This window comes from Crinia signifera, chromosome 8 (genome assembly GCF_055691185.1).
Source record: "Crinia signifera chromosome 8, ASM5569118v1, whole genome shotgun sequence".
Taxonomy (NCBI): Eukaryota; Metazoa; Chordata; class Amphibia; order Anura; family Myobatrachidae; genus Crinia; species Crinia signifera.
This window is the reverse complement of record NC_139224.1, coordinates 112668296-112694429: the sequence shown is the minus strand read 5'-3', so window position 1 is coordinate 112694429 and position 26134 is coordinate 112668296. Positions and strand designations below refer to the sequence as shown.

General features: G+C 43.9%; 1 protein-coding gene across 3 annotated transcripts in view; it reads right to left on the bottom strand.

The window, feature by feature from the left end:
* SUCO (SUN domain containing ossification factor) overlaps positions 1-26134 on the bottom strand; it is a 100258-nt gene that overhangs the window by 45059 nt on the left and 29065 nt on the right. For all 3 annotated transcript variants that reach the window (XM_083157031.1, XM_083157032.1, XM_083157033.1), the window contains exons 2-4: positions 13471-13582; positions 6979-7080; positions 4910-5055 (exon numbers count right to left, since the gene is read on the bottom strand). In XM_083157031.1, the coding sequence (XP_083013157.1) occupies positions 4910-5055; positions 6979-7080; positions 13471-13582 (360 nt within the window). The remainder of the gene's footprint in view (positions 1-4909; positions 5056-6978; positions 7081-13470; positions 13583-26134) is intronic.

Here is a 26134-nt window from a genome sequence, read left to right as displayed (position 1 = left end):
ACAAATATTTATAGTTTCTTGAACAAAAAAAATTGGGTAAATCCTCATTTATGGTGGTTCTCCAAACATACCTACTGGGCTCTTCATGTGGATTTTAATATGGCAATTCAAAACAGTATACAGATACTGGGGTGTATTCAATGCCATGGGCGAGAGGCGACAACGAGCAGGGCTTCCTGCTCGCTGTCACCACTCACCCTGTCAGTATCCAACGCACCCCCCCTCATATGCCAATTCCCCCTCTTTCCGTTTTTTGAGCGAGGGGGAATTGGCGTATGCGGCTCCAGAAGCAGCGAGTTTCGCAGCTAAAAACAGTGAGTTTTCTGCATTAGCCGCAGGTCTCGCTGTTTTGGGGAATTCTCGCCGTCCTGTGACGGCAAGGATTTCCCCAGAACATTGAATAAGGCGAGCGGCTGGTGAGGGGGTTAAACAGCGAGGATCTCTGGTTTTCTGCAATCCTCGCTGTTTAACCCCCTTGCCGGCCGCATTGAATACTACCCACTGTAGTACACATCACTCCCAGCGTGCTCCAAAACACTAACTTGTTCGCATACCGCAATTTCAATGTGGTTCTTTTCTGCTATGGAATACAAGCACTAAGCACATTGTCTTCTCGTGTAGCAGAGGAGCCAGCGGAATACATAGATCATTTCACCCAAATCATGGCTATAGATGTGTCCATACACACCAAACCTCAGGAATGAGCTGAGCCAATGGATGTAGCTTTGCAGCGAAGCACCATTATCTGTACTACAGATTCTGGGCTGCGACTTTAAATCACTTTATAGGAGTTAAGACTCATTTGTACAAATGTAGCACATCAAACTGATCAGTGCAGTCTAGCTATGCAGTTTGCATGTTTTATTTATGTGAATAAGGTGCACATTTTGAGTGAAAAAGAAGCTTGGCACCTCAAAAATCACATGGAAGGCGCTGCTTAGCGTGACGGCGTCAATGGTGTATAAGGGCACATCTGTAGCTCAGTGTTAAGACCCATACACATTAGGCGATTTTGCACTGAATGTAGCTCACTTTTAGGGGATATTTAATCTCCCGCCGCCATTCCCGACAGGGGAAATGGCAGCGGGGCCCTATTCAATGTTGACTTCTCTGACCGTATTGAATGGGGATCTTGGCAGATCGTGCCCGACTTCACAAGCAGAATGGCCGGGAATGGATGAGCTCCTCGCCGCAGCTCGCCGATTTCCGGCCACTTCTCGGCGCTCAGCGGGATATTGAGTCGGCGTTCCCCTATTGATGTGTGACACCTGTATGCTGTCCTTTGCCCGCAACGTTTGATCCAGACTATCGGTTGCCCGGGCTGCTGCCCTGCTTCACAAAGTGCTTTTGAACTGTTCTCTCACAAAGACAGTTCCAACAACTCCGATGGACTCATAATGTGGATATGTGCCTAAATTCTCGTTATTGAAAGTACCGCATGAATTCTCAAGATATCATTTACAGGGAAGTAACAGTTTGTTTCTACATGCGCGGGTTTTGAGTTCCCATACAGTAGCTGACCAATAATTTGCAACCTCATGTGAGTATTTCTGAAAAACTACTACATCATATGCGTTATTTCAGTGTATGCAAAAAGATGCTGTTGTGAACGGGACAGATGGTATCAGAAAGGCGGAGGAAAACTGATGGGAGGTGGCTACTAATTCATGCACCAATATACCAGTGTGCATATTATAGCGTATCAATGGAAACCCCTGCATACACGTACACAAAGCCACAGGCCGCAGTCAGATGGAGAAGCCGTATCAGCCATAGAGCAGGTGAATGTTTCCATGGTGCAACTGATGGGGATGTACAAGGAAGGAGAATTGCCACCGTTGCACATTGGGGTGCATGGATGTACACAAGGGAAGGAGGCCATTTGCATTATATGTTATGCGTGGTACACACCAGAACGATCCTGATTGTTAGTAGATCGTTAGCAGATTGTGTGATTTTCACACGATCTGTTGGAGCACACAATCTGCTAACAATCTTATCCCAATCCGATCCTGTATCCAGTTGAATGGATCTTTTACAGATCCTACCTGCAGCAGGTAGGATCTGTAAAACGACAGCGCATTGGATTGCAAACGGATCAGAATCCTATCTAAAACATGCAAAAACATGCCCAATCTATATACAAATCGGTCGGAATTGGATCCAATTTATTCCTAATCGTTCTGGTGTGTACTCTACATTAGCCAGGTGAACACCAATAGATCAAAGTTGCCGACTTTCTGGCTGCCCTCTCAGAGGGCAGACAGCTTGGCTAAACAGTGGGGGCGAGTCCAGCAGGAGGCTCATTTTAGGATGCTACAAGGGGGCGTAACACCCACAACTGCATCATCGTGACCACACCTCTTTTGTACAGTGCCAATATTACAGGCGTTGTATAGGAGGCGAAACCTCAGTGACAATTCAGCATGAACCACGTCATCTAGCCCCCCACCCCACATTAAGGGAGGGAAGGCAAGTACGCAATAGACACTGGTGCGTGCAGTTCTGAATTAGGCATGAAGTGCCATAAATAGCTATTTATTTTTTACACAAATGAGCCTTAAGAAAATAGGCATTGCTGCCCTAAGCTTAAAAAAAGCCCCTTTTAAGTATACATTCAAGGCTACGAATCTTCACCCCACTAGTAACAATATACTGAACTGCAATAGAAACTATATTCATTTCCTATGAAGGCCATATAGTGACTTCTCACAATGCTAACTGCAAAAAACACACAGTAAGTTGCATTTAGATAAAAGCATTTGGAGTTAATACTGAGAACAGTAATTTAAGGACAATTACCATTGTGTCAACGCTGCTAATAAGGCTGAGGGTGGTTTGGCTCTAAGCACCTGTGAGGAAAACCTCGTGTTCATACCTGCTGAGGTCCCCCTGGGAGAAGAGCTCTGAAATGGCTGCTAAGTCCGCGCTACTCAGTAACATGCCAAAATAAAGTCAATGCTACAATGATAGTAGGATTATTTATTGTATAAACACAAAAACTAAACTGCTACACTACAGGTATCCATGAGAAATGCCAATTCAGAACTTGTACAAACAAAAAGGAAGCCAAGCTGGAATCTATATACCATGAAGTAAACATGGAGCTCATTGCTGCTCCCTGAGATCAGACACAAAATGAAAGAAAAGATCTCGCTTATAGTAAAATGTGTAAATAAGGCAAAAATATACATATTCAAAATTATATTTTGGTCAGCCGTGGAATTCACCTACATTAACACACCACACTAAGTATACACAGATTGTTAGATACTGCTTTGCATTTTCCTGCAGTATGCACAACTGCGCATGGAATTTACAAACTGGCTAGAACGAAGTAAAAAAAAAAAAAAAAACACAACATAGAAAGGATCCACAATAACAAACTACAAGTCATTTGTATAATTTGTGCCGGGACTGTATTTGGGGATCTAAATAACCACTTTAAAAATAGAAAACAATAGCAATTTCTTGCTTAAACCATTTGAGTGCCAATGTTGCTGTGAGAGATGTGCAAAATATCCCCTAAAAATGCCACTGTCGCTCACAGGGACTGTTCTTTTTTTGGGTGCAATATTTAATGAATTGACTTGGCTGTATCTGTATTTATTTACACTAAAAGAACAGTCGCAATAGTCATGACTGACGCTGGCATTTTTAGGATTTCTCACAGCAACTTTGGCACTTAAAAGGGTTAATACCAATATTATCTGGCCAACTATGCAGTATCCCCCAAACAGGTGAAAGTGAATTGATCTTTATGTCTGGGTCAACCACTAATGGTCGACAGTGACTAGGTCGTCAACTATAAAATAGTCACCCCTAGGTCAATATTGACAAGTTGACACAAGCAAAGGGTCAATATTGACATGGTCGACACTGCAAAGGTTGACAAGTTTTTCAAAGTTTTTTTGTCGACATGGACACCGTATAAGGTGGGATATTCAATGTTGGGTCACTGCCGTTGGGCTGACCCAACAGCTGTGAGACTGAATCCCGACTGCAAATTCTCAGTCAAGCAATGTCCTGCCTGGCACAGGAAGAGAAGGGGGCATGGCCGCGAGCTGCGGCCGGGAGCTCATCAATTCCTGGCCGTTCTCGGCAGAACAAGCCCCACTGCTTGTGAAGTCAGGCTCATTCTGCCGGGATCCCCTGTTCAATCCTGTCGGGGAAGACAGCATTGAATAGGGCCCTGCAGCCATCTCCCCCCATCGGGATCGAATATCCCCCTTGGTGTGCCGCTGCGCTCGCCATGCTTTGGGAACAGCCCTTGCTGCGCTCGGCACACTATTATGACCTAACTCTATGCCCACTTGGATGGTAAAGTAGGAACCAAGTCGGTCTAAGCAAAAATAACACATGAAAAACTCATATGGACCTAGTCACGGCCGACATAGACCAGATACCTCTGCAATTATCCCACCAGATCATTCTGACAAACAACCGGTTTGAAATAGTTGAGGACCAGTGTTGCAGGGTGGTCATCCATTTGTGGAACGAAACAGAATAGAGAAATCCATCAAATCAACAAGTACCAGTGTTATGTTAATAAAATGCAATCATTGAGTAAATTCATAATATCAATGCCTATATTGGTTCAAGACCATTCTAAAATTAGAGCTAACATCCTTGGAAAAATTTTAGACTATAAAAGGTCCATAACACACTGAGCGAATATGCAGTAATGCCAATCATCGCTGCGGGGAAAGCCACTCCGTGCATACACTGAGCGACTTTCCCCCTGCCCGGCACTGACTGGCAAAAACACGGAGCCATCAGTGCTCCACTCTAGACAGATTGCTTAGAAATGGGGTGAAAACTGCCCCTGTGTATGCCCCTTAAGAGTGCACAGTGAACAACTAAGTACAACACATGATACCTTACACAACTTATAAAGGGGGAGACTTACTCAGACTGCAGAACAGGAGGGATCTCTGAGGTAGATGAACTAGAAATGTTTTCAACATTTGGGACCAAGTTCATAGCTTCTTTCTCCAGGTCTTTAATGTCTGTTTCGCCAAGTAGTACATTTAGCACCTGCTCTGTGTGCTTGTCCTGTACAAAATCAAAAATGTCAGTCTTAAAGCAAACAGGAAAATGTTTTACATGAAAACACCCTAATAATAAAGTCCTGTATATTTTAGTAGGAAACTATAACAAAAAAATACGAGGATGGACATTTTGGCCAGTACAGCACTGGTTGGATATATATACTCTTTAGTAAGTGTTCCAGCTGCTTTGCTTGTAAGCACAGAGCGAGAGCTCTTAATGAAAGGGCTCGAATTCTGGAGTCCTTTTGAATTTTTATCCATTCTTTCTGTGAATCTGGTGTGGACATAATATACGGTACTTGTTTCCTAGCACGGCGCCAGCGATTTTTATCTCCAGCATCGGGACCTAAAAAATCGCATCGATCGCATCGCATGCAACCAAATTTTTACATTGGAATCAATGTAAAATGGTCCCTGAGACCCAATTTTACATTGGGCCCAATGTAAAAAGCCCCCGAAACCCCAATTTTAATTGCATACCCCCCTCATGGGTGAAATGGCCCCCCATTGTTAACGCCACCCCACGATGAACGCCAACCCGAAGCGTGGCGAGCGCAGCAAGCCCGCGAGGGGCGGCGGTACGCATCCTCCGACCTTTTCATACCCCCACTATCCACGTCGGCGTGGAGTTGATTTTATAAAGTCAGAAGCGTGGCGAGCGCAGCGAGCCCCGCGCATAACTTCACAGGTATACGCATCCCCTCGCCACGCTTCAGGCTCGGTGGCTCGCTGCGCTTGCCACACTTTATAAAATCAACTCCACACCACGATTCGGGTTGGCATCAATAGTGGGGTGGCGTTAACAATGGGGGGACACTTAACATACTTAAAACCCATGACGGTGCATATACAATCAAAAATTGGGCCCATTTCCCATTGTTACCAATGTAAAATCGCGTTGATCGCGTCGATCGCATCACATGCCATTATAATGGCATGCGATGGATGCGATTTTATCATTGAAAGCTAATTTAACATTGAGCCCTATGTAAAATCGCGTTGATCGCGTCAGTCGCATCGCATGCAATTATATTATATTGGCATGCGATGGACGCGATCAACGCGATTTAAAACACTTAATTGACAGAAAATCGCATCCATCGCATACCTTAAGTTACCTTAATTAAGGTGTGCGATCTACCACGACGGGCGCCGTGCTAGGAAACAAGTACCTTATATACACCTTACAGCAGATTCTAGTGATTCAATTAGCACCACAGAAGTTGATTATTCTGTTTGGGCCCTATTTTATATACCGTTTGGAACTCTTTATTATGGGAGTTTTTAGAAGTACAGTATATTTCTCTATGTACTGACATCCCCCCTGATGAAGTCCTAATGGACAAAACGCGTAGGGTTATCAGTATTTTTCTTCTACATGTTGCATTATGAACATGAAAGTTAAAACTGTGAAGAATTGCCTGTATAACTGGTGAAGACAACCACCATGTTTACAATGGTTTTCAAATAAAACCACTGTTTTTATGGTCTGAATTCTATGAGTCATGTAGATTATTGATGAATTAATGGTGAATTTAAATGCCCACTTCAATCATATACATACACAATGGTGATAACACAGGCAGCGGCACTCAAGTGGATTTAGTAAAGGACCAACTTTAGTGGTGAGTAGAAACCGACGTTTCTGGGTCAGCAACAATGTAAGCTGGTAAGCCAAGCCCCTTTGTCAAGATAATAAGGTGAATCCTTATTGATAAAGGAGCGTGCCAGCCCTGAAAAATTGTTCTTTATATTTAAATCATCATCTGTTCCATATCTCTGTACAAATGGATTTCAAAGAGCACCATGATCGCCTGCCAACAAGATAAATGTATGTATGTATGTATGTATATATATATATATATTTTATTGCAAATATCTCTTTCAATGAAAGAAGGCAAAAAAAAAGACAAAAGTATAAAGTTACCTCAACATGTTTTGTGCAGTCTTCTAATATATCATCTGCTCCTGTTGGGACCGGTAATTTAGAGTCCACAATTTCTGGAATCTTAAGCTGATCCTTTTCCTCCTATATTATTATAAAAAAAAAATTTTTTTGAAGAAATCGTGAAAAAAAAAAAAAATTATAAAAAAAAAAATATATGATACCGCGTAAAGCTGTAGAGCAAAATCCATTAAGGAATTAGCCCAGCTGTACAATGTAATGGGAGGTAGTATTACTACTTCGAGCCAGATGTATCAAGCGTCAAAAAGTGGTGAGTTAAAAACAACCAGCTCCTACCTGTCATTTTTCAAACCCAGCCTGTAACATGGCAGTTAGGAGCAGATTGGATTCTGTATATATAACTCTATTTTATCACTTTTTGAAGCTTGATATATTTGGCCATAAATGTGTTTATGGGAATCCGTTACTTTACTATGGGCCTAATTCAGCATGGACTGCCAAGTTGTGAATAAGCAGTTGCTGCAATCAAATAGTTGCCGACCAGAAAGAAAGAAAAAACACCCATTGCAGAAATTGTGAATACATCGCAAAATGCGACACATATGCAGATCCATTCGCAAGAACCGGAACATGTACATGTACATGTACATCTGCGCCAATAAAGGCTTCCACAATTCTGCTAAAGCAACAGGCTGAAAGTGGTCATCGCTGACATCAGAGACCCACCCGAAAAACCTTTTTTAACAAACGCACCCAGTAAGCACCACGTTTCTCCCCTAAAATGCTGGCTTCCTGTGAATGAAAATACAATTGCATTGAAGTAGAACACTTATGCAGAATTATTAGCAAATTGTGCCAGCGCATGCATAATAAGACTGCAGTGCATATGCAGTCATTTGATAATCAAACGGATTGTGTTTTCTCAACTTAGCGATCAATGCGGAATTAGCTCCTATATATGTGCTAAGTAGCCAGTAAAACACCTGCTGCACAGCTTTATTGCTTGTGACAGTAGAACTAACACAGACCATAAGCAATTCAAATAAATCACAGTATGAATAATATCAAAACCACAAAAATCAGTACGTGTATTATTATGCTTTATACCCCTTTTCCACTAGAAGAAATAACCCGGAAATCTCCGCGGGGACGCGCTTCTACCCGGGTTTTTCTGCTAGTGGAAATGCTCCCTGTCAAATAACCCAGTTTGGATTCCCCGGCAATCCTACCCAGGTCATGATCAGGGTAGCACACTGTTAGCACCCGGATTCAAGGGTAGTGGAAATGCTCCCTAACTGGGTTATTTGACTGAGCATGTTAAAATCTTCACTGATTGGTGCTGCTGGGGTGCTGGTGAGTGATGTCATCACTCAGAGCCCTGCAGACTGCGCAGAGGACAGCGTATGTGCTGCATGTCTGTCCTGCTGACTTTCCCCTGCTGTATCAGAGGCTGCTCCAGCAGCCACCTTCCACTCTGCTGCCAGCACCACAGGCTGCCCCAGCGGACACTGCTATTCATCCCGCAGCACAACATCATTATGGCTGCCAGCAATTGGTCTGATGCTGAAGTGAAGGAGCTGCTGCTCGTTAGGGCAGAGGAGGAAATCAAGCGCCAGGTGACTGGTACCGTAAAAGATGCAATTTTGTACAGAAATATTGCCCAGATGATGGAGTCTAGGGGGATACACGGCTCTCACCAGCAAGTGCTTAACAAATTGAAAGCACTAAAGAGGCAGTTCACCAAGGTCTCTGACCAGAACAGGAAAAAAAGCAGTGCCACACGTGTCGAGTGGGTCCATTACGATCTATGCTGCAGGGCATTTGGCAACACAGCTCTGACTAATCCTGTGGCACTGTCATCCTCGTTGGCCAGCCATATGGAGAGTAGCCAGGAGCCACCGATGGAGAGTAGCCAGGGGCCACCTGACACACAGTCCACCATGGCAATGTCACCGTGCTGCCCAACTTCTCCGCTCCTGATTTCGGAAGATGGCGATGAAGAGTGCAGTCTACTCGATAGGTCTGTTTTGTCTGACACCGGACAGTCCATGGTGGAGGAGGGGTCCGAAACAACAACGGAGCAGCTGACTCGACAAACACCAAAACTGCGTTCAAATAGGAAGTAAAAAAAAAAAAAAAATTCCCAGTAATCAACGGTATATGTTGCAGAGTACCGCAAGTGTGCAGGTGGGATAGGGCCGCAGGCACAGGTCTGCAAACACCTCTGCTATTTTATGTTTATAGTGTTTTTTTGTTTGTCCCACTTTCAGTTTACAAGGTGCCGACAAAAAAGAAATATACAAACCGTTCCGATCAAGCAGCGAGAGCTTTCTCTTCAATAGTAATAGAACAACTGTGGGAAATCTCCGACATGCAGGCCAATGAGGATGCTCGTATGGAGAAGTTTTTAGCAAATGAAAGACAGATGCAGCACTCTTTCTTGGATCAATAAAAGGACATGCAGGACAGACAATTGTCCTTCTTGGAACGGATACTTAATCGTGGGTATATGCCACCTCCTCATTATCCAGTGTCCGCCACATGCTCCACAGGCCCCAGCATACCCAGCACAACATGAGTATGCATATGGCCAATACAGTAGAGGGCCAACTCCCTCCACCCCTAGCACTTCGTGTGAGCAACAGCCACACCAAGAGCCTCTACCATATAGAGGATCCAGTAGCCACGTCCCTTAGCACAGCAACTAGCTACCACCCCACCACTGGTGCTAGCTACGCCCCCAACACTTCCACTAGCTATGCCTCCAGCACTGCTACCAGTGCCCCACTAAACCTAGAGTATAGTGAGGCAAACACCACTAGCCGTGACAACACGTCTACTACACTGCCGCCAAACCTAGACTCCCCTGAATTTACGGTATATCGTAATTTGTCATAAGAAATACTTGTTTTTTTTCTTTGAAATTCTTTATTGCATTATTGCAATAAGAATGTTGAACACATTTATTGCATTCAGTCGCCTTGTGGGCACAGTTTGGTTAAACCCTACACCTTGCACTTTTTTCAATTTTATGAGCACTTGTTTTTTAACATGTTTACGTGAACTTTTTTCATTTCTATGTATGCCAAAGGCTCAGGTGTACGGCAAAAAATTTTCTGAACATGTCTTTTCTTGTAAATAGTTTTTTTGGTAAGGAAAAAAGGCGCTACATCAGATTCCTTACCAAAAAACCTATTTGCATTGCTTCTATTGGGGCGAAGAAGGAATAGCCCTCTCAGGTTAAGGCAAGGCAGCATAACATCAGAAAGAAGTGCCCAGGACTCTGTTACCCTTTTTTTGCATGTCTTTTCTTGTGTAGTGTGAAGAAACTTTTGAAAGTTCCAAAGATTTAATATTTGGCAGTATAAAAATAAAAAATAAAAAGATATTTTAAAAGAAATGAGTGTGGTCTCTTCTTCTAATATGGTAATATTTTTAATGGTGGCCCTATTTTGTGACCTCCCATGGTAAAGCCCTTTAAAAAGGCTTTTTCTATCTATAGGGAAAAAAGGCCTTACCCGGGTTAAGTGTAAAAGGGGCTGATCAGGCAATTTACCAGGTAGCACTGTAGTGGAAATGTGTCTCTTACCCATGTCCAACCCGGGATCGAACCGGGTACAATTTACCGGGTCCGACCCAGGTTGCTAGTGGAAAAGGGGTATTATTTAAATGATGCCACTGTCTCTGCAGTGCCTTATAAAATACATAAAGAGACAGTATAAACAAAACAAGAAACAAAGTTTCTTAAGCTGGGTACATACTGGCCAGTACAGCAATATATCAACTGAAAGGCCGATATATCATGGACACGCTGTCAAGTGTGATATGTGAATAAGGTACTTCACAGGGATACCACGCCAGCACAGCTGATGGACGATATCTATGCAGATAAACGCCTGCCAGGTTGTGAATTCATGAACACATTGGGATTGACAACTTGCAAGTGTGTATGCATTTACCAATTGTCCGATAGGACAGTGTTCCACAAAATAAATTTATTCTGCTGCAGTTTGTGCTCAACAGTCCTAACACAACCCAATAACATCTCATTACTAGATCTGTCAAAAAAAAAATCTCTATTCGTAGACTAAAAAAATTTTTTTATTCTTTTTTACTTTGAGCCCAAGTTGGTGCTCCAAGCACCCAGTACAGTGACCTACATTGTGCATAGGGGTTGTACGTACCTATGGACCCTCTCCCAAAGGAGAAAGGCCCTGTTACTCACCTAACCCCTCTCAGTCAAAAGGCCCAAGAGGGGAAAACAGGGATCGGTGGGTCCCTATAAATACAACTTATCGTGATGTTTTGTGAAGCATAGTTACAGGGCTTTCAGTACTGCAAGCCAAGGCTTATTTGAAGATGTGAGTGGTTTGAATGGTGGCTAATTGTAGGAGAAGCAGGTTTTGTTTTTATGAGGCTCTCTTATATATGTGTCTTCACTATAGTGAATACAAAGTACTAACTGACAGGAAGATTCGTTTTAAAAAATGGAGCATAGAAAAATTAAAATGTAAAGAAAACACATTATGCGTCTCAGCCTACATTCTCAATGATTGTTACATAGGTAATATTGAGCTGCTTAGCTTAAAAAGCAAGTAAACCTCAGGACAATGCACATAGGTTGATTTTTGAAAGGAGGAGATGAACAAACAATGTATTAAAACAAACGCTTATTGGTAAGTCCATTTACAGAGAAAGTGATCTTTCATTTTAATATCCTTGAGTGTACAATAGATGCAATAGTTCAAGTAGAGGTGCAGAAAGTATAAACAGACACAGAGTCCATTGAAAGACCATGTACGATATATGAAAAACAATGATCAGGTAAGCAGTAAGTTGAAGGGTATTAGTTAAATGGTGGGCTAATTACATACAGTCACATTAAAATGAAACAGGTGTGTCCAGTTGAAGACATGTCAAGAGTTGGCCAATAGGTCAGGAACATTGAATCCGGAACCAGTATAATAGGATATGCTGTATTAATGCAAGATATGGGTTATATACACAGTCCATACACAGTGGGTGACTTTCAGCTTGAGTACAGCGTGTGTACAGGGCAGCGGTGAGTGGTGATGCGCGCTCCCACATCATCGCTAGCCTGGCCACTCAGGTATTACCAGCAGATGAGCAAGGGTGGAGACGGCTTTCCATAGTGCCCTGCTATGGAGAGTTGTCCACCCTGGGGAAAACTACGAAAATTGGTAAAAACCGCTCAGTGAACATGCACGGAGCTATTTTCAGCCCAGCAATTTCCCCTATAATCGTTATCCATACACGCTGGGTGAAAACTCCAAGTGTGTACAGACCTTAAGAGGCGAGGGAGCAATTTAAGAAATAGACAAGCGACTCAGAGGCAAATTATGCACGGATTAATTAATATGCGAAATTAATTGGCAGCAGTTCAGTAATCTATGTTTTAAGTATAAGCTCTTAAAACACGGTAACATTAGACAAGTCCATAGGTTTTGTAATTCCTGTAGAACACTGCCGAGTGATGGTAAGATAAGTCCTACAGCAGCTCTCCCAAAACAGGTTAGAACTGTGTACTTTCGGAGAAATCAGTGAACAACTTGTGAGATTCCAGGTACATTAGTAAGCAGACAAAACAACAATAGACCGCAGGGCTCAACCAGTTATGGCCATTTATGTACAAACAGTATACAGTAATTGTGTCGGTGGTGACTGGAGAACCAATCTACCACAACATATAAAAGAGTGATGTTTGTTACATAAGCGCAGACTAGCGGATGAAGCCTGGATCTTCAGCAGACCACTCTGTGCAAAGCAATGTGTCTGCGATGTGTGCTGAGCAATCTGTCAGGCCCAGTGTTCTCTGGTGAGACACACAGAGCGACGTAGGGGCATTTTCTAAGTGATCTAGTCAAATGAAGTCAGATCGCTTAGAAAATGCCCTGAAATAATCCCATGTGTAGGCCCCATTACAGTGTGCAATACTACAATGCATGTTCTAGAACATTTCAGTATATAAAAGTTGGCTTAGAGTTAAGGGAAGGCTTATACAGTGGAAGACAGAAAAGAGTTACTGACAGGACACATGGCTCCCATACACAAGTCCAACCCGAGTTTACATGAACTTCCTTGGGAGCCCTCTGTCCGATGTGCCATTTTTACATGCGATTTATCGCATGTAAAAGGACTCTTGAGGAGCTGCTGGGGGAGGTCAAGGGAAATCGAATGCGATACATCAAATGTCCTAAAAAGCACCAACGATGTGCACTGATGGCTGCAGATTTATCTTCTGTGCAGCACGTCTGACCTCAGATTCAGACGCACATGGGTCTACGCATCAGATCGGATGGGATGTCAAACACATGTGATTTGGCCACTTTTCACCTGATTTCCAGGCATAATTGTCGGATTCAGGTGAAAAGTGGCCAAATCATACCAGTGTTTAGCACCTTAAGAGACCAGATGACAGCATATGAAGGCAGCGCTTTCCAAGCAAGCATCTATATCTTTCTAAAAAAAACATTTTTTAACGTGGTCTCATACCTTTTTCGTGGCAGGGTCATCATCTTTTATTGTAGCGTCATTATTTTGTGTGACCACCTCAGCCGCAGGATATACAGTGTCCTCATTGCAAAATACTTGGTAAGTTGGAAACCTAAAACACATTTAAAAAAAAAAAAAAAAAAACAGTATTCTGTTAATAGACATTTACATTATTATAGGTCACCTCAAAATGTAAACGTTACACAGCTTGTGTGATACAAGTATTTGCTATTCCAGCTACCACAAACAGTGCTAAAGGGTGGTTCCATCACTGCCCATAGTGGTGTGCAGACAATTCACTGTTACTTTACCATAAATGATCCCCAATGTATTCCCAGTAGAAAAATCGCTATTGCAAGACATTGCTATTTGCATTAACAACATGCAGGACAGATGGCATCCATACTACTCAATTTGTAAAATGAAACATCAAAGAAGACCAGCTCCAGAGTTTAGCGTAAGTGAACCTTGTACATGGTATGAAGGGGTGTGGTATGACTGGCTGACAGTCGGGATCCAGACGGTCAGTATACAGACATCAGAATCCTGACCGCCGGTACTCCGACAGGGGGTTAGCGCAAAAAAAATCCCCTTGCGGGATCGTTGCGCTCACCATGTGTTCTATTCCCCCTACTATGGGGGTCATGGAGCCCTGTGAAGGAGAATAGCCCCAGTTGGTACACTGCCCGGCCAGGTCAGCAGCGCTCACCGCACCCGCCGCCCGCCCGCCCCCACCACCGCTGCCCGCCCCCACTACTGCCGCTGCCCGCCCCCACTACTGCCGCTGCCCGGCCCCCACTACTCCTCACCGCCCTGCAGCTCCCCGGGTTTTTTTTAACATGGGATAAATCGCATGCGATTTATCCCATGTAAAAAATGGCACATCAAGTGCCAAATTGTATGTGAGCCTCCCGGGGAGCTGCCGGGCGGCTCGCAGGTAAATTGGGTCCGACTTGTCCCTAGGACAAGTCGGCCTAATGTATGGGGGCCTTAAGACCGGTATACTGATCATCGAGATTCCAACCGAGACCATATGAAGTGGTCTCTGACTTTCCCCATCCAGATCACACAGGCAAGTAGATCATAATGTGTCATGGATCTGAAAGAGCTCAGTGTCAAAGGGTAGCCAAGGGGTGAGGACCCGAATACCCCTTTCACATTGCAAATGCCAGGTTGAACCTGGGATCTGTACTGGGAGCAACCCAGTATTTGCAATATTTAGTAGCCCACCACAGCAATAAGCTGGGGCACGGACGTCAGACGGGGATGCTGTGGAGCAGCGACACATGTGGGGGCAGGGGGGAGTCAGCACTTAGAGTGGACACAGTCTTCAAGCACTGCCTATTCCATAGTAAACGGGACATGGGTCGCTTGACCCGGGTTACGCGTCCACACCGCACAGCAACCCGGGACTAGCCCTTCTTTTAACCCGGGTTACTTTACCCAAGAAACTAAAAAAAGAGCCTTACACAACGCAGAGACCTGGGTCAACCTAGCAACAACACAGGTTATTTTTGCAATGTGATAAGGTATAAGTAAGAGAAATCCAAGCCAACATTATGGCACACTAACACATACTATCCATAATAGAATGACAAATAATACCACATTAGTTGAAGAGTTGAAAAGTCACAGAATGAATTGAGAATTTGGGGATTTGTGCTTGTGAAAATACAGTTGTATCTAAGCTTAGATGGCAACATGATAGTTGTATCTAAGCTGCTAACTCGCTACATGCCGTAAATAGGTACAGTACATCAAATCATGTAAACTAATTTCCAAGGTACAGGAGATTACAGTTTACTTTGTGCTGCATATAAGTCACACATCTGGTTTGTACCATCCATCATATGAAATATGACAGTATCCCTCTAACATGATGCTATATTTATTTAACAGTTTCTTATATAGCGCAGCATATTCCGTTGCACTTTACAAAGGAGACAGTGCTACAACAAACAGGGTATTTACAGACAGTCAAAAAGTTGGAGGGCCCTGCTCGCAAGCTTACAATCTATAGATCAAAGGAGAACATTATTTCAGAGACTTAAATCTATGAAACATAAGTAATAATTTGCACCTGCTGTACTCAAGCCACTTCCTGAACGTTCACAGCAAAACAAAAAACTCACATAAAAAGAGAAAACAGCATGAGCATTGGGTTAAAATATACAAACATACTCCTCATGGATAAAAAAAAAGTAAGCTTATATGAAAAGCACAAAACCCGCCACTTCCGAAAACCCCCTCCCCCCTCATTGCTACATTGGGGTGACAGAGGGTGCGATACTACTAATGGTGTGTACACACCGTCAGATGTGCCTTCAGATACTATCCGATCAGATCGGATCGTGGATAGTATCTGAAGGCACATCCGATTTGCATTCAATCTTGACTATATAGTGCAGATCTGCACTATATAGTCAAGGCAAACAAGACTTTCTGCCTTGCAATACGTGAACGCGCATCGGAAACGGATCAGGATCTGAAGGGTTAAAACCCTTGCGATCTGTATCCGATTCGATGTTGACTATATCGTCAACATGAGAAGGCAAAAAGTACCGTGTATACACACCATAAGATGGGAGGCTAAATGGATACAATGTTCAGATGTAATGACCCTTTGCGGCCTTAAGGACTTGTTTTCTATTTCATATTTTCAGTGATCTATTCAATTTCCAGTGCTGTACCCCATTTCTCTTTGTTTGTACTCATCTGCATGTAATTTACCTTATAAACTATGGTGTTTCTGGCGGATGCTCCCTATGATGGCAACATGATTTTTTTGTTAATTCAGGGGTCCTCAAACTATTTTGCTCTGGCACCCCATCAGACAATAAAAATATTTACGGGACCCCAGCAAGTTGATGCAGAGGGTCATCACATCACACGTGTAGTCAGCAGACAGCACATACATGGCAGCATTGTGGAGGCACAGAGTGATGCGAGAAGTCGAATATAACAGACAATTCAACAAATTGTTCAGACTCCTTGAATCACTGAATGAGATTAGAAAAGTCATCAGTCTGATGATCACCAACATGGAGTCGTGACCCCATGCTAAGCAGGTGGGGACCCACTTTGGGGTCAGGCCCCACAGTTTGAGAACCACTTTGTTAATGGATGTATCCAGGGTACTTGTGTACTTTCACGGGGCTCGCTGCGCCATGCTGGCACCGTGAAACTACACAAGTACCGTATCCAGTTGTAGTCTGAATGCAACTCCGCACACAGCGTTGCACAGTGATGTGCCACTGAGCGATCTGTAGGGACAGTGTTCTCCATGAGAACACTGGTCCTGACCCCGGTGATTAATTGCCGAGGTCACTATGCCCCACACATGGAGCAATGTAGTTGGATTTTCTAAGCAATCTACCGAGATTGCCTAGAAAATACCCCTTAATCACTATGTGTGTAGGCCCCATAAGGCCCTGAAAGGGTTGAGATTATACCTAAAAGGATAAAAACAGGGCAGACTTAATGTGTTCTTATCTGCCGTGATGTTCTATATTTCAGAAAACCATCAGCACAAGTAATTCACATGAACATTATTTCTACTCATATTTGTTCTAGGAATACATGGAGAGAAACCATATACTTATTTCTAAGGAAGATATCCAGATATTATTGTGTTGTAACTTTTTCAATTAAGTTACCCCACAGCTAAAATCAGCTTGCGAACTAATGGGGCGATTTAATGGTCAAAAAACGGATGTAGAGGTTTTTTTCTCTACATCCGTTTTTTTTAAAGAAAATAGAGGTCCTGAATCTCCAGCATAACCCTTGACAAAGAGGCCGTAGAGCACAGGTCTTCAACCTATGGCCCTCCAGATGTTGTGAAACTACATGTCCCAGCATGCCCTGACAGTTTTGGAATGCTCTTATAGGAAAAAATGTGGAAATGCATGTTGGAACATGTAGTTTCACAACATCTGGAGGGCCACAGGTTGAAGACCCATGCCGTAGAGCATTGAAACGCTTTGGAGCCGCACACTGTCCGCACCGGAAGCACGTATCCGAACTTCCGGTCGCAAAATACCATCTGCCGCATGGAACGGAGAAGCGCCAGGCAACGGAGCAGTGCAGTCCTTGCATGAAGCAAAGACTAGGTAAGAGCAGGGATAGTTTGTCAGGACCCACTGCTGCACCGCCCCCGGCCGGCCACCTCCATCAGCACCGGCACAATTCAGCGCTGACATAACTGTTCTATTGTTCCGTTATTTCGACGGGCTAGGAACTTCTGTATTATATAAAAATAAAAAAGCAACCTGAAAAACATCAATACCACTATTTTGTTTTAAACAATTAAAAAGATAAACAAAACGCATTTCCCAAACAAGTAATGCTTTTTGTAAGTAATAACCCTTTTACACTGCCACAAAAACCAGTGTTTTTCCCTCATGGACCCAGGTCAGCGACAGGGTAAAAGGGGTTAACCAGTGTCCCTTTACACAGAACTTCTACCCAGGTCCTGACCAGGGTAGAACATGGGCAGGACCTAGGTAGAGGGCAGTGTAAACTGGTACGCCGGGTTATCTGACCCAGCTCCTATTTAAAGCAATGGGGGAAGCCCAACCTCCGGACCGCAGAGCCCTACGGTCAGTATGGAGGTTGGGCAGGGGGTGCGCACACAGCCTCCACTGCTGTCTGCTATACTGTGCAGACCGCAGCAGAGGCAGGGAGGAGGTGAATGGATGCCTGTGTGCAGCATCCATTCACCTCAGGGAGCTAGGGGGTGCACGGGGGCTGCCCAGCAGCTTACCGTGGGGCTAGGCTTGCCCCCAGCACGGTGATTACATTGCGGGGGTCCCCACTAGCGGAATTCCCGGCGCTCAGAGAGGTCATCTCCAAGCGCCGGCTTAGGAACCGCCTCCGCTGGAGGGGAGCGCACCGGGGAAGATTGCCAGGGCAGCCGCCGGTGTAAAAGGCAACAAACGCCGGGTCGCACCAAACCCGGGTGCGACCGGGCTTTTGGTGTAAAAGGGGTATAATTAAGTGCCATTCCCATAAAGCACTTTGTAAATAACCTGTGGGGGTGCCTGTATGTTTACATTGGTAATATAGGGGGGTACCTTTACATTTGAATGGACACTGGTAACAGAAACTGAATGTCTTCCGTTATGATTAACAAAAGCTTCCAAGCAGCCAGATGGCACAACAGATGCAAGCAGTGAATGATACCATGAAAACACTAAACACGCCCTCACACTTTAGATCTAAATTTAGCCATTACAAGTAAATATCTGGGACATTATTTTAATTAACTAAATTAAATTTTAGCAAAATGTAACTAAAGCCGTCTCTTCTTCCTAATTATAGCAATATTCCATCAAGTGGAACTATAACATCCCCACACACACACGTCTATTGGAGCAGAGAGAGATTAGCACCAACTGTGGAACAATATTTGTGTAGTGCGAATGTTGCATCAGGAAGGACAAGTCTAAATTCAGAATATTCATTTGACCATCCATACACATGTAAAAAACAGGCCTAACAAGATGACATTCGCCATAGTAGCCGCACAGCATTCCACAACGTTTCCAAAACAGAATTAATCTTTACCAGCCAAGAGTAGTTACAAACCGGATTCATCTCCCACCTACATATCTGACCCGATCTCTCTTTACACTCCACAAATGCATGCTGCCACTCCTGCCAATGGGTTTACTTCTTCCCCATTACTGCCTCCAAAATTTTGGCCATTGTACTCCATGGGCCAAATGTAATAGGGTGAGAGTTTCAGAAAGTGAGAGATTTTGGGAGAGTTTTACCCCTTTTTTTAAAGCAGCAATCAATTACACTGCAAAACCAGGTTGATTTTGCCATGTAATTGATTGCTGCTTTAAAAACTTGGTAAAACTCTCCCAAAATCTCTCACTTTCTGAAGCTCTCACCCTATTACATTTGGCCCCATATCTCTGGAATGCTCTACCCCTCCCTATTAGAATCTCCACCTCTCTAATAACTTTAAATGGGCTCTCAAGCTCTCAAGATCCTCTTCTTCATTAAATCTAACTATCTCATCCTATCCTATCAATTTCACTTTTATCTCTTCTATCATCCCAGTCTGTCTGCCCCTCCCCTCTAAAATGTAAGCTTTCACGAGCAGGGTTTTCTTAGACTATGGGGTATATACACAATGCCCCTGACGGCGAGCTAAAAACGGAGAGAAGTGCAGATGGCTAGCCATCAGTATTCAACTCCCTCCCCCCGTTCACTCGCTAATCCACCTCGCCTATTCCTTGAGGGGAGGTGGAAACGGCGAGTGTGTAGGATCCTCGCCATCCTCCCACATTGCGGATTTGGCCCGTACATTGAATACGGTGAGGGTGGCATGCTTTCAGCGAGGAAAAGGATTCGACAGCGAGAATAGCTTGCTTTCGGCAAGGAAAAGCCATCCTCACCAGCCACATTGAATACTGCCCTATATATCTGCCAGCCTGATAACTTAATCGGTGTCCAGTCTCCTGCTGCCTAAGCGTAATCCTGGACTCTGAACGGTCCTTTATTCCTTGCATTCAATCGGTCTCTACATCATTTTACATGCATCTAAAAAACATCCAAAAACTGACCGTATCTTACACAACACACCGCAAAATCTCTAATCCATCTCACACATTGATTATTGCAAAAGTCAATTTAGCGGTCTAAAGGCCCATACACACTTGACGATTTTCACCTGAAAATCGGTCAAAACAGCAGTTTTGAGCGATTTTCCGCTGAAAATCGCCTAGTGTGTATGCCTCCCAGATTGCAGACTAGCGATGATGCGCGCTCCCGCATCATCGCTGTCAAAGTCTCTAATCTGCTGGTTTTACCAGCATGCCAGAGATGATGGCTGATTTATTCAGCCATCATCTCTGTGTGTGTACGCCGGGCTGCCGGGCTAAAGATTAGCCACTTTGAGCCTGCGTACCGCCCCGCCGCCCCGCCGCCTCCCCCAGCACGCACCTGTATTCCGGGCGGCTGCAGTACTCCTCCTAATGCCCGCAATTTCGTCTGGCTGCTGGGCACCCCTCCGCCGGCAGGTCCTCCCGTTCTTCCACGATCATGTCTGCCTGGCTGCCCCCGCAGCAGCTTCCAGGGTCCCCAGCCGCTGCCTCCTCATATATTAAAAAAAAAAGCAGTTGTTAAAACGTTTATAAAATGAGACCACTGCCACCAATGTGAGATTGCCCACAAGTGTATTTATATTATAGATATATTTATGTGTGTGTATACATATATATATATATATATATATATATATATATATATATATATATATATATATATATATATATATATATATATATATATATATATATATATATATATACACACACATAAATATATCTATAATATAAATACACTTGTGGGCAATCTCACATTGGTGGCAGTGGTCTCATTTTATAAACGTTTTAACAACTGCTTTTTTTTTTAACATATGAGGAGGCAGCGGCTGGGGACCCTGGAAGCTGCTGCGGGGTGCGGGGGCATCCAGGCAGACATGTCAGGTGGGCGTGTGGCCGGAAGGACCTGCGGGCGGAGGGGTGCCCAGCAGCCTGACGAAATTGTGGCCATTCGGAGGGGTACTGTAGCCGGAATTTAGGTGCATGCTGGGGGAGGGGGGAGGGAGCAGGGGGAGACGGCGGGGCGGCACGCGGGCTGAAAGTGGCTAATCTTTCAGCCCGTGCTGCGTACACACATAATCCAATAGACCGGCGGGTACTTGTGTAGTTTCACGGCGCCACTAAATCGCATGCGATATCGCATGCGATTTAATACCTGTTCATATCCCCACTATCCGCTGTGGCATGGAGTTGATTTTATATAGTGTGGCGAGCGCAGCGAGACACCGAGCCCGAAACGTGGCGAGCGCCGCAAGGGGACACGGAATGCGATATCAGGTGTCGCCGTCAACCGACACAAGTACCATAATCCGTGTCCGCTCGCCACGCTTCGGGTTCAGTGGCTCGCTGCGCTCGCCACACTATATAATTTCGACTCCACGCCGTAGTGGATAGTCGGGAAATAAAGAGGTATTAAATTGCGTTTGATATCGCATGCAAAATCGCATTTCTCCGAATATACTCCGCCCAGCGATCAATTCTGAATCAGGACCCAAGAACTGAAATGCACAGAATAATATGGCCCCTTCTCCCACCCTTGGAAATCAAACCCAGCCCATTATGTAAATAGCCTTTTACATGAAAGATTTTCAGCAAAGTCTTTCACCTCCTGAACATCTCTTGCTCTTTTGGGAAAATAGATCAGTGTGTACGCACTACTTTGGTGACAGATATATCTATCAAAGATTTTGGCAAAGTCTTTTGAAATGAAAATCTTCAAGTGTGTATGGGCCTTTACTAAAAAAACACTATCCACTACAATCCATTTTGAATGCAGCTGCAAGGCTGATCTTCAATGTCTGCTGTTCTGTATGGTGAGTCCCTCCATTGGTTGCCTATATTCTACCATATCAAATATAAGATACTTCTACTTACATATGTACAAAGCCATTAACTTGGCTACACCAACCTACAGGTCTTTGCTTATCTCAAAATATATCTCCACCCAAACTCTCCGCTCTGCACAAGATCTGTGTCTCCCACTCACACTCATTACTAGATCCCATTCACAACTGCAGGCAGCACCCACCCTATGGAATGCCTTTCCATGCACATTAAAACTCTACTCTTGCCTCCAAACTCCCAAGTGTTTCTTGAAAACTCACCTCTTCGGGCAAGCTTATCATATTCCGGAACCTGCATATAACAAGACTGTCTTGCAATCTGGTGGGATTTTCCTGCTATAGATTCCTATCCTTAAGTATCCTTCCTATTATCCATATGGATTGTAAGCTTCCGAGCAGGGCCCTCCTACCTCTTTGTCGATCTATTACTACCCAGTTTGTTTGATCACTGTTTCCAATTGTAAAGTGCAACGGAATATGCTGCACTATATAAGAAACTGTAAATAAATGACACGTCAATTACCCAGTTCCAGTCTGTAGTGTAAACACTACTTCAAGCAGTAGCCGGAGTCAAACCCAGGAATTTAGGTCCTTATACAGATCTGATTGCAGTACAAATTTGCTCTCAAAATGGACAAAACCATGTGCACTGCAGGTGCACTTACATCTGTAACATGTGCAGAAAGAGTTTGATTAGTGTGAGATCTTGTTTCTGTGCAGAGTAAATACTGGCTGCATTTTTACACTGCAATTTAGATTTCAGTTTCAACACACCCCACCCAACTTTAACTCTCTCTGCCCCACCTGCAGTGCACATGCTTTTGCCCATTTTGAGAACAAATTTGTACTGCGATCAGATCTGATTAAGGGCCTTAGTGTAAAAGGGGTAACAGTTCAGCTTCAGAACAGGCTGAGAGAGTGGAGGGATTTAAACTAATAAATTTTGGATATGGTGACCGGTTGTAGCATACCTCCTGACATCTGGGACATTGAACGAAGCAGAGCAGCGAGTAACATGGGCTTTTCCAGCTACAGTTGGGTGGTATATGGTTGCACAGTACTGGTTTACATTAGTAGGCCTTTTACAAAGATATTTATAACTAGGGGGTCATGTTCTGAGTTAATTCCATTTTAAACTCTAATTTGCAATTCAAAACCTAGATATGCAAATGTGTCAAAAATACCCTAGGTCCAACACCAAAACAGAAATAAATTCATATGCAAATTATGGTTCTAAGTATGCAGCATTTGAAATGCCAAGAACACAAAAATAGAGTACCTGCAGTTTAAAAAAAATAAAATAAATCTACACAGCACAGCGTAAGTAATAATGTTAGCACATTGCAAAGTTATTACATATACATATCAATGTGGAGATAAGCAACTAGAAATCCTATAAACTCCTTCCTGGGTTACATATGTATTTGAAAAGCTGCGGGTGTGGGCAGATTCTCCAGTGACACAGTGAGCTCATGTAATATATTTCAGAGCCAAGGTGCCTTAAAGCTACAGGCTCTCCTAAAAGTCACAGGATGTTTCCAGCACAATAAACACAGTACTGCCAGAAGATGGGATGCTCGTTGTTTCATTAATGCTCATTAAAATTGTATAGCTGTTGAGAAATGCCTGTTCTCACGCACACAAGTAAAATGGCGATATATTTTACTATTATAATCATCATCATTTATTCATATGGTGCCACAAGGGTTCTGCAGCACCATGCAGAATACATAAATGAGCAAAAACAAGGACTAACAGTACAAGGCAATTTAGGACAAGTACATGGTAAATAAAAGGTAATGGCATCAGGGATCAGGACATTGACCTGATTATTAGGGTGGCAAGAGACCTCGGACTAGGCGCCGTTAAACAGAGTAAGGAGTACAAAAATATATTTTTTTTTCTAAAGGTCCATACACACTGGGCGACATTGCATAGCGTGTATGGACAGTGATGTCGAGAATCGGTGGGCTGGAAATCGCTCAGTGAATACACACTGAGCGATTTTCCTGAGGGTTGATGACTTTCCATAGCAGGATGCTGAAAGTAATAAGGCCCCTTCATTGACTAGTCAGATTTGACCTGTATTCGTCAGATTTAGATGGATCAGACAGACCGATCCGACGGAAAAAGGCCAAATCTGAGCTCCCCAGATTAGATGTGCAGCCGAGTCTCAGATCCATCTGACGAAAAAATCCTTGGTGCTGCACCAAAGATCCCTCGGTACTTGTGTATTATCACGGCGCCCATCGCATCGCATACCACTAATTAAGGTATGCGATGGCCCCGATTTCAGCCTTTTTTCCGGGGTGAGTATACAATTTTAAAATCGGGTCACATCGCAACGTGATTTTCCATTGAGTCCCATGTTAAAATGCACCCCCAGACCCGATTTTTAATTGTATAATCACCCTGATGGGTAATAAATATGTAAAAATGCCCCCACATTGTTAACGGCCCCCCACTATCAATGCCAACCCGAAGCGTGGCGAGCCCGCGAGGGGCGGCGGTACGCGTCCTCCGACCCTTTCATACCCCCACTATCGACGTCGGCGTGGAGTTGACTTTATAAAGTGTGGTGAGCGCAGCGAGCCACCGAGCCCGAAGCGTGGCGAGCACAGCGAGCCTCGCGAGGAGACGCGCATTACTTCACAGGTATACTCGTCCGCTCGCCACACTTTATAAAATCAACTCCACGCCGACGTGGATAGTGAGGGGTATGAAAGTCTGAGGACGCGTACCGCCGCCACTCGCCACGCTTCGGGTTGGCGTTCATAGTGGGGTGGCGTTAACAATGGGGGGCATTTCACATACTCATGACCCATGATGGTGGGTATAAAATTAAAAATCGCGTCTGGGGGGGCATTTAACATGGTAATAAGGCATCTGGGTGCCTGTACAATGAAAAAAAAAATTGTGTGAAATCGCGTCGCATTGCATCGCATGCGATGCAACGCGATTTTTCACCGTACAATGCCCTACGATGGAAATCGGGGGCGCCGTGATAATACACAAGTACCGATACCTCTGATCTGAAGCGGTCAGGGGGTTTAACATAGAATTGATCAGATGTATCTGAAGAGAATAGAAAAATTATCCCAGGGTCAGATCAGATATTTGGGAGTTCAAGGGAAGTCTGAAGATCAAATAGGTCTGCTTAGTGGATGGGGGGGCTTAACTTAAAAAAGACAAAACTCAGCTGCTTTCAGCTCAAAGTCGCCCAGTGTGTATGAGCTTTAAGTTAAGCACATAAGTAAGGGTGTGGTATGACACACCGACAGTCGTTATTCCGACAGCACAATAGGGGAAGCGCAATGAAGCCCCTTGCGGGCTCGTTGCGCTCGCCACGCTGCGGGCATGGTGGCGAGCGCTCGCCACCTATTTTATTCTCCCTCTATGGGGGTCGTGGACCCCCACGAGGGAGCAGTCGGGATTCCGACGTCAGAGTAATGACTATCGGTATCCCGACTGTCAGGGAGCCGTCAGGCACCCATAAGGAAAGAGGGCCCTGATCATGAGAGCTTAAATTATAGACCAATGTGTCTAGCTATTTATCGTTTTGTTATAAGCATGAGACAGACATTTACACCTCAAGCTCAAATATTTTACATGTATTGCCTGAAAATTATATCGGTATTTGTGAGTGCTTTCCATATTGTATCATATTCATAAACTGCTGGATTACAGTTAAACAAATTACCAAACACATACACACTAGATGGTCAAACTTTATGTTGAAACCCCTTGTAACAAGCTTGGTTCCCCATTTCAGCAACACATACTTCTGGTGGGTGCAGAACATCCAGCCATGTGATCTCTATAATTACACATGAGCAGTCAACTTTGTTGTACAGAAGACATAAGTCCCTTTTAGAGCGGCCTATTCATTGGACAGCACTTGCAAACTGGACGCAAAATTTCTATAAAAAGGTAGAGGAAAATCTTCCTAGACGAGTGAAAGTTGTTGAAGTACCAAAAAGGGCTGAAAACTACTTATTAATGCCTATGATTTTTGAATGTAACTGTGGATGTTAGATACTTCAAAGATTTTTTCTTAACAAAATAGAAGTATACTGACAAATCATGAGTTAGAAAATTAACTTCAAAGGTGCGATTTAATTGCATCTATACGAATAGGCACCTGAAGGAATAATTCAACCGTTTCTCCATTCAGTCACCATTTCGTATTGATGCACCTAAAAGGGT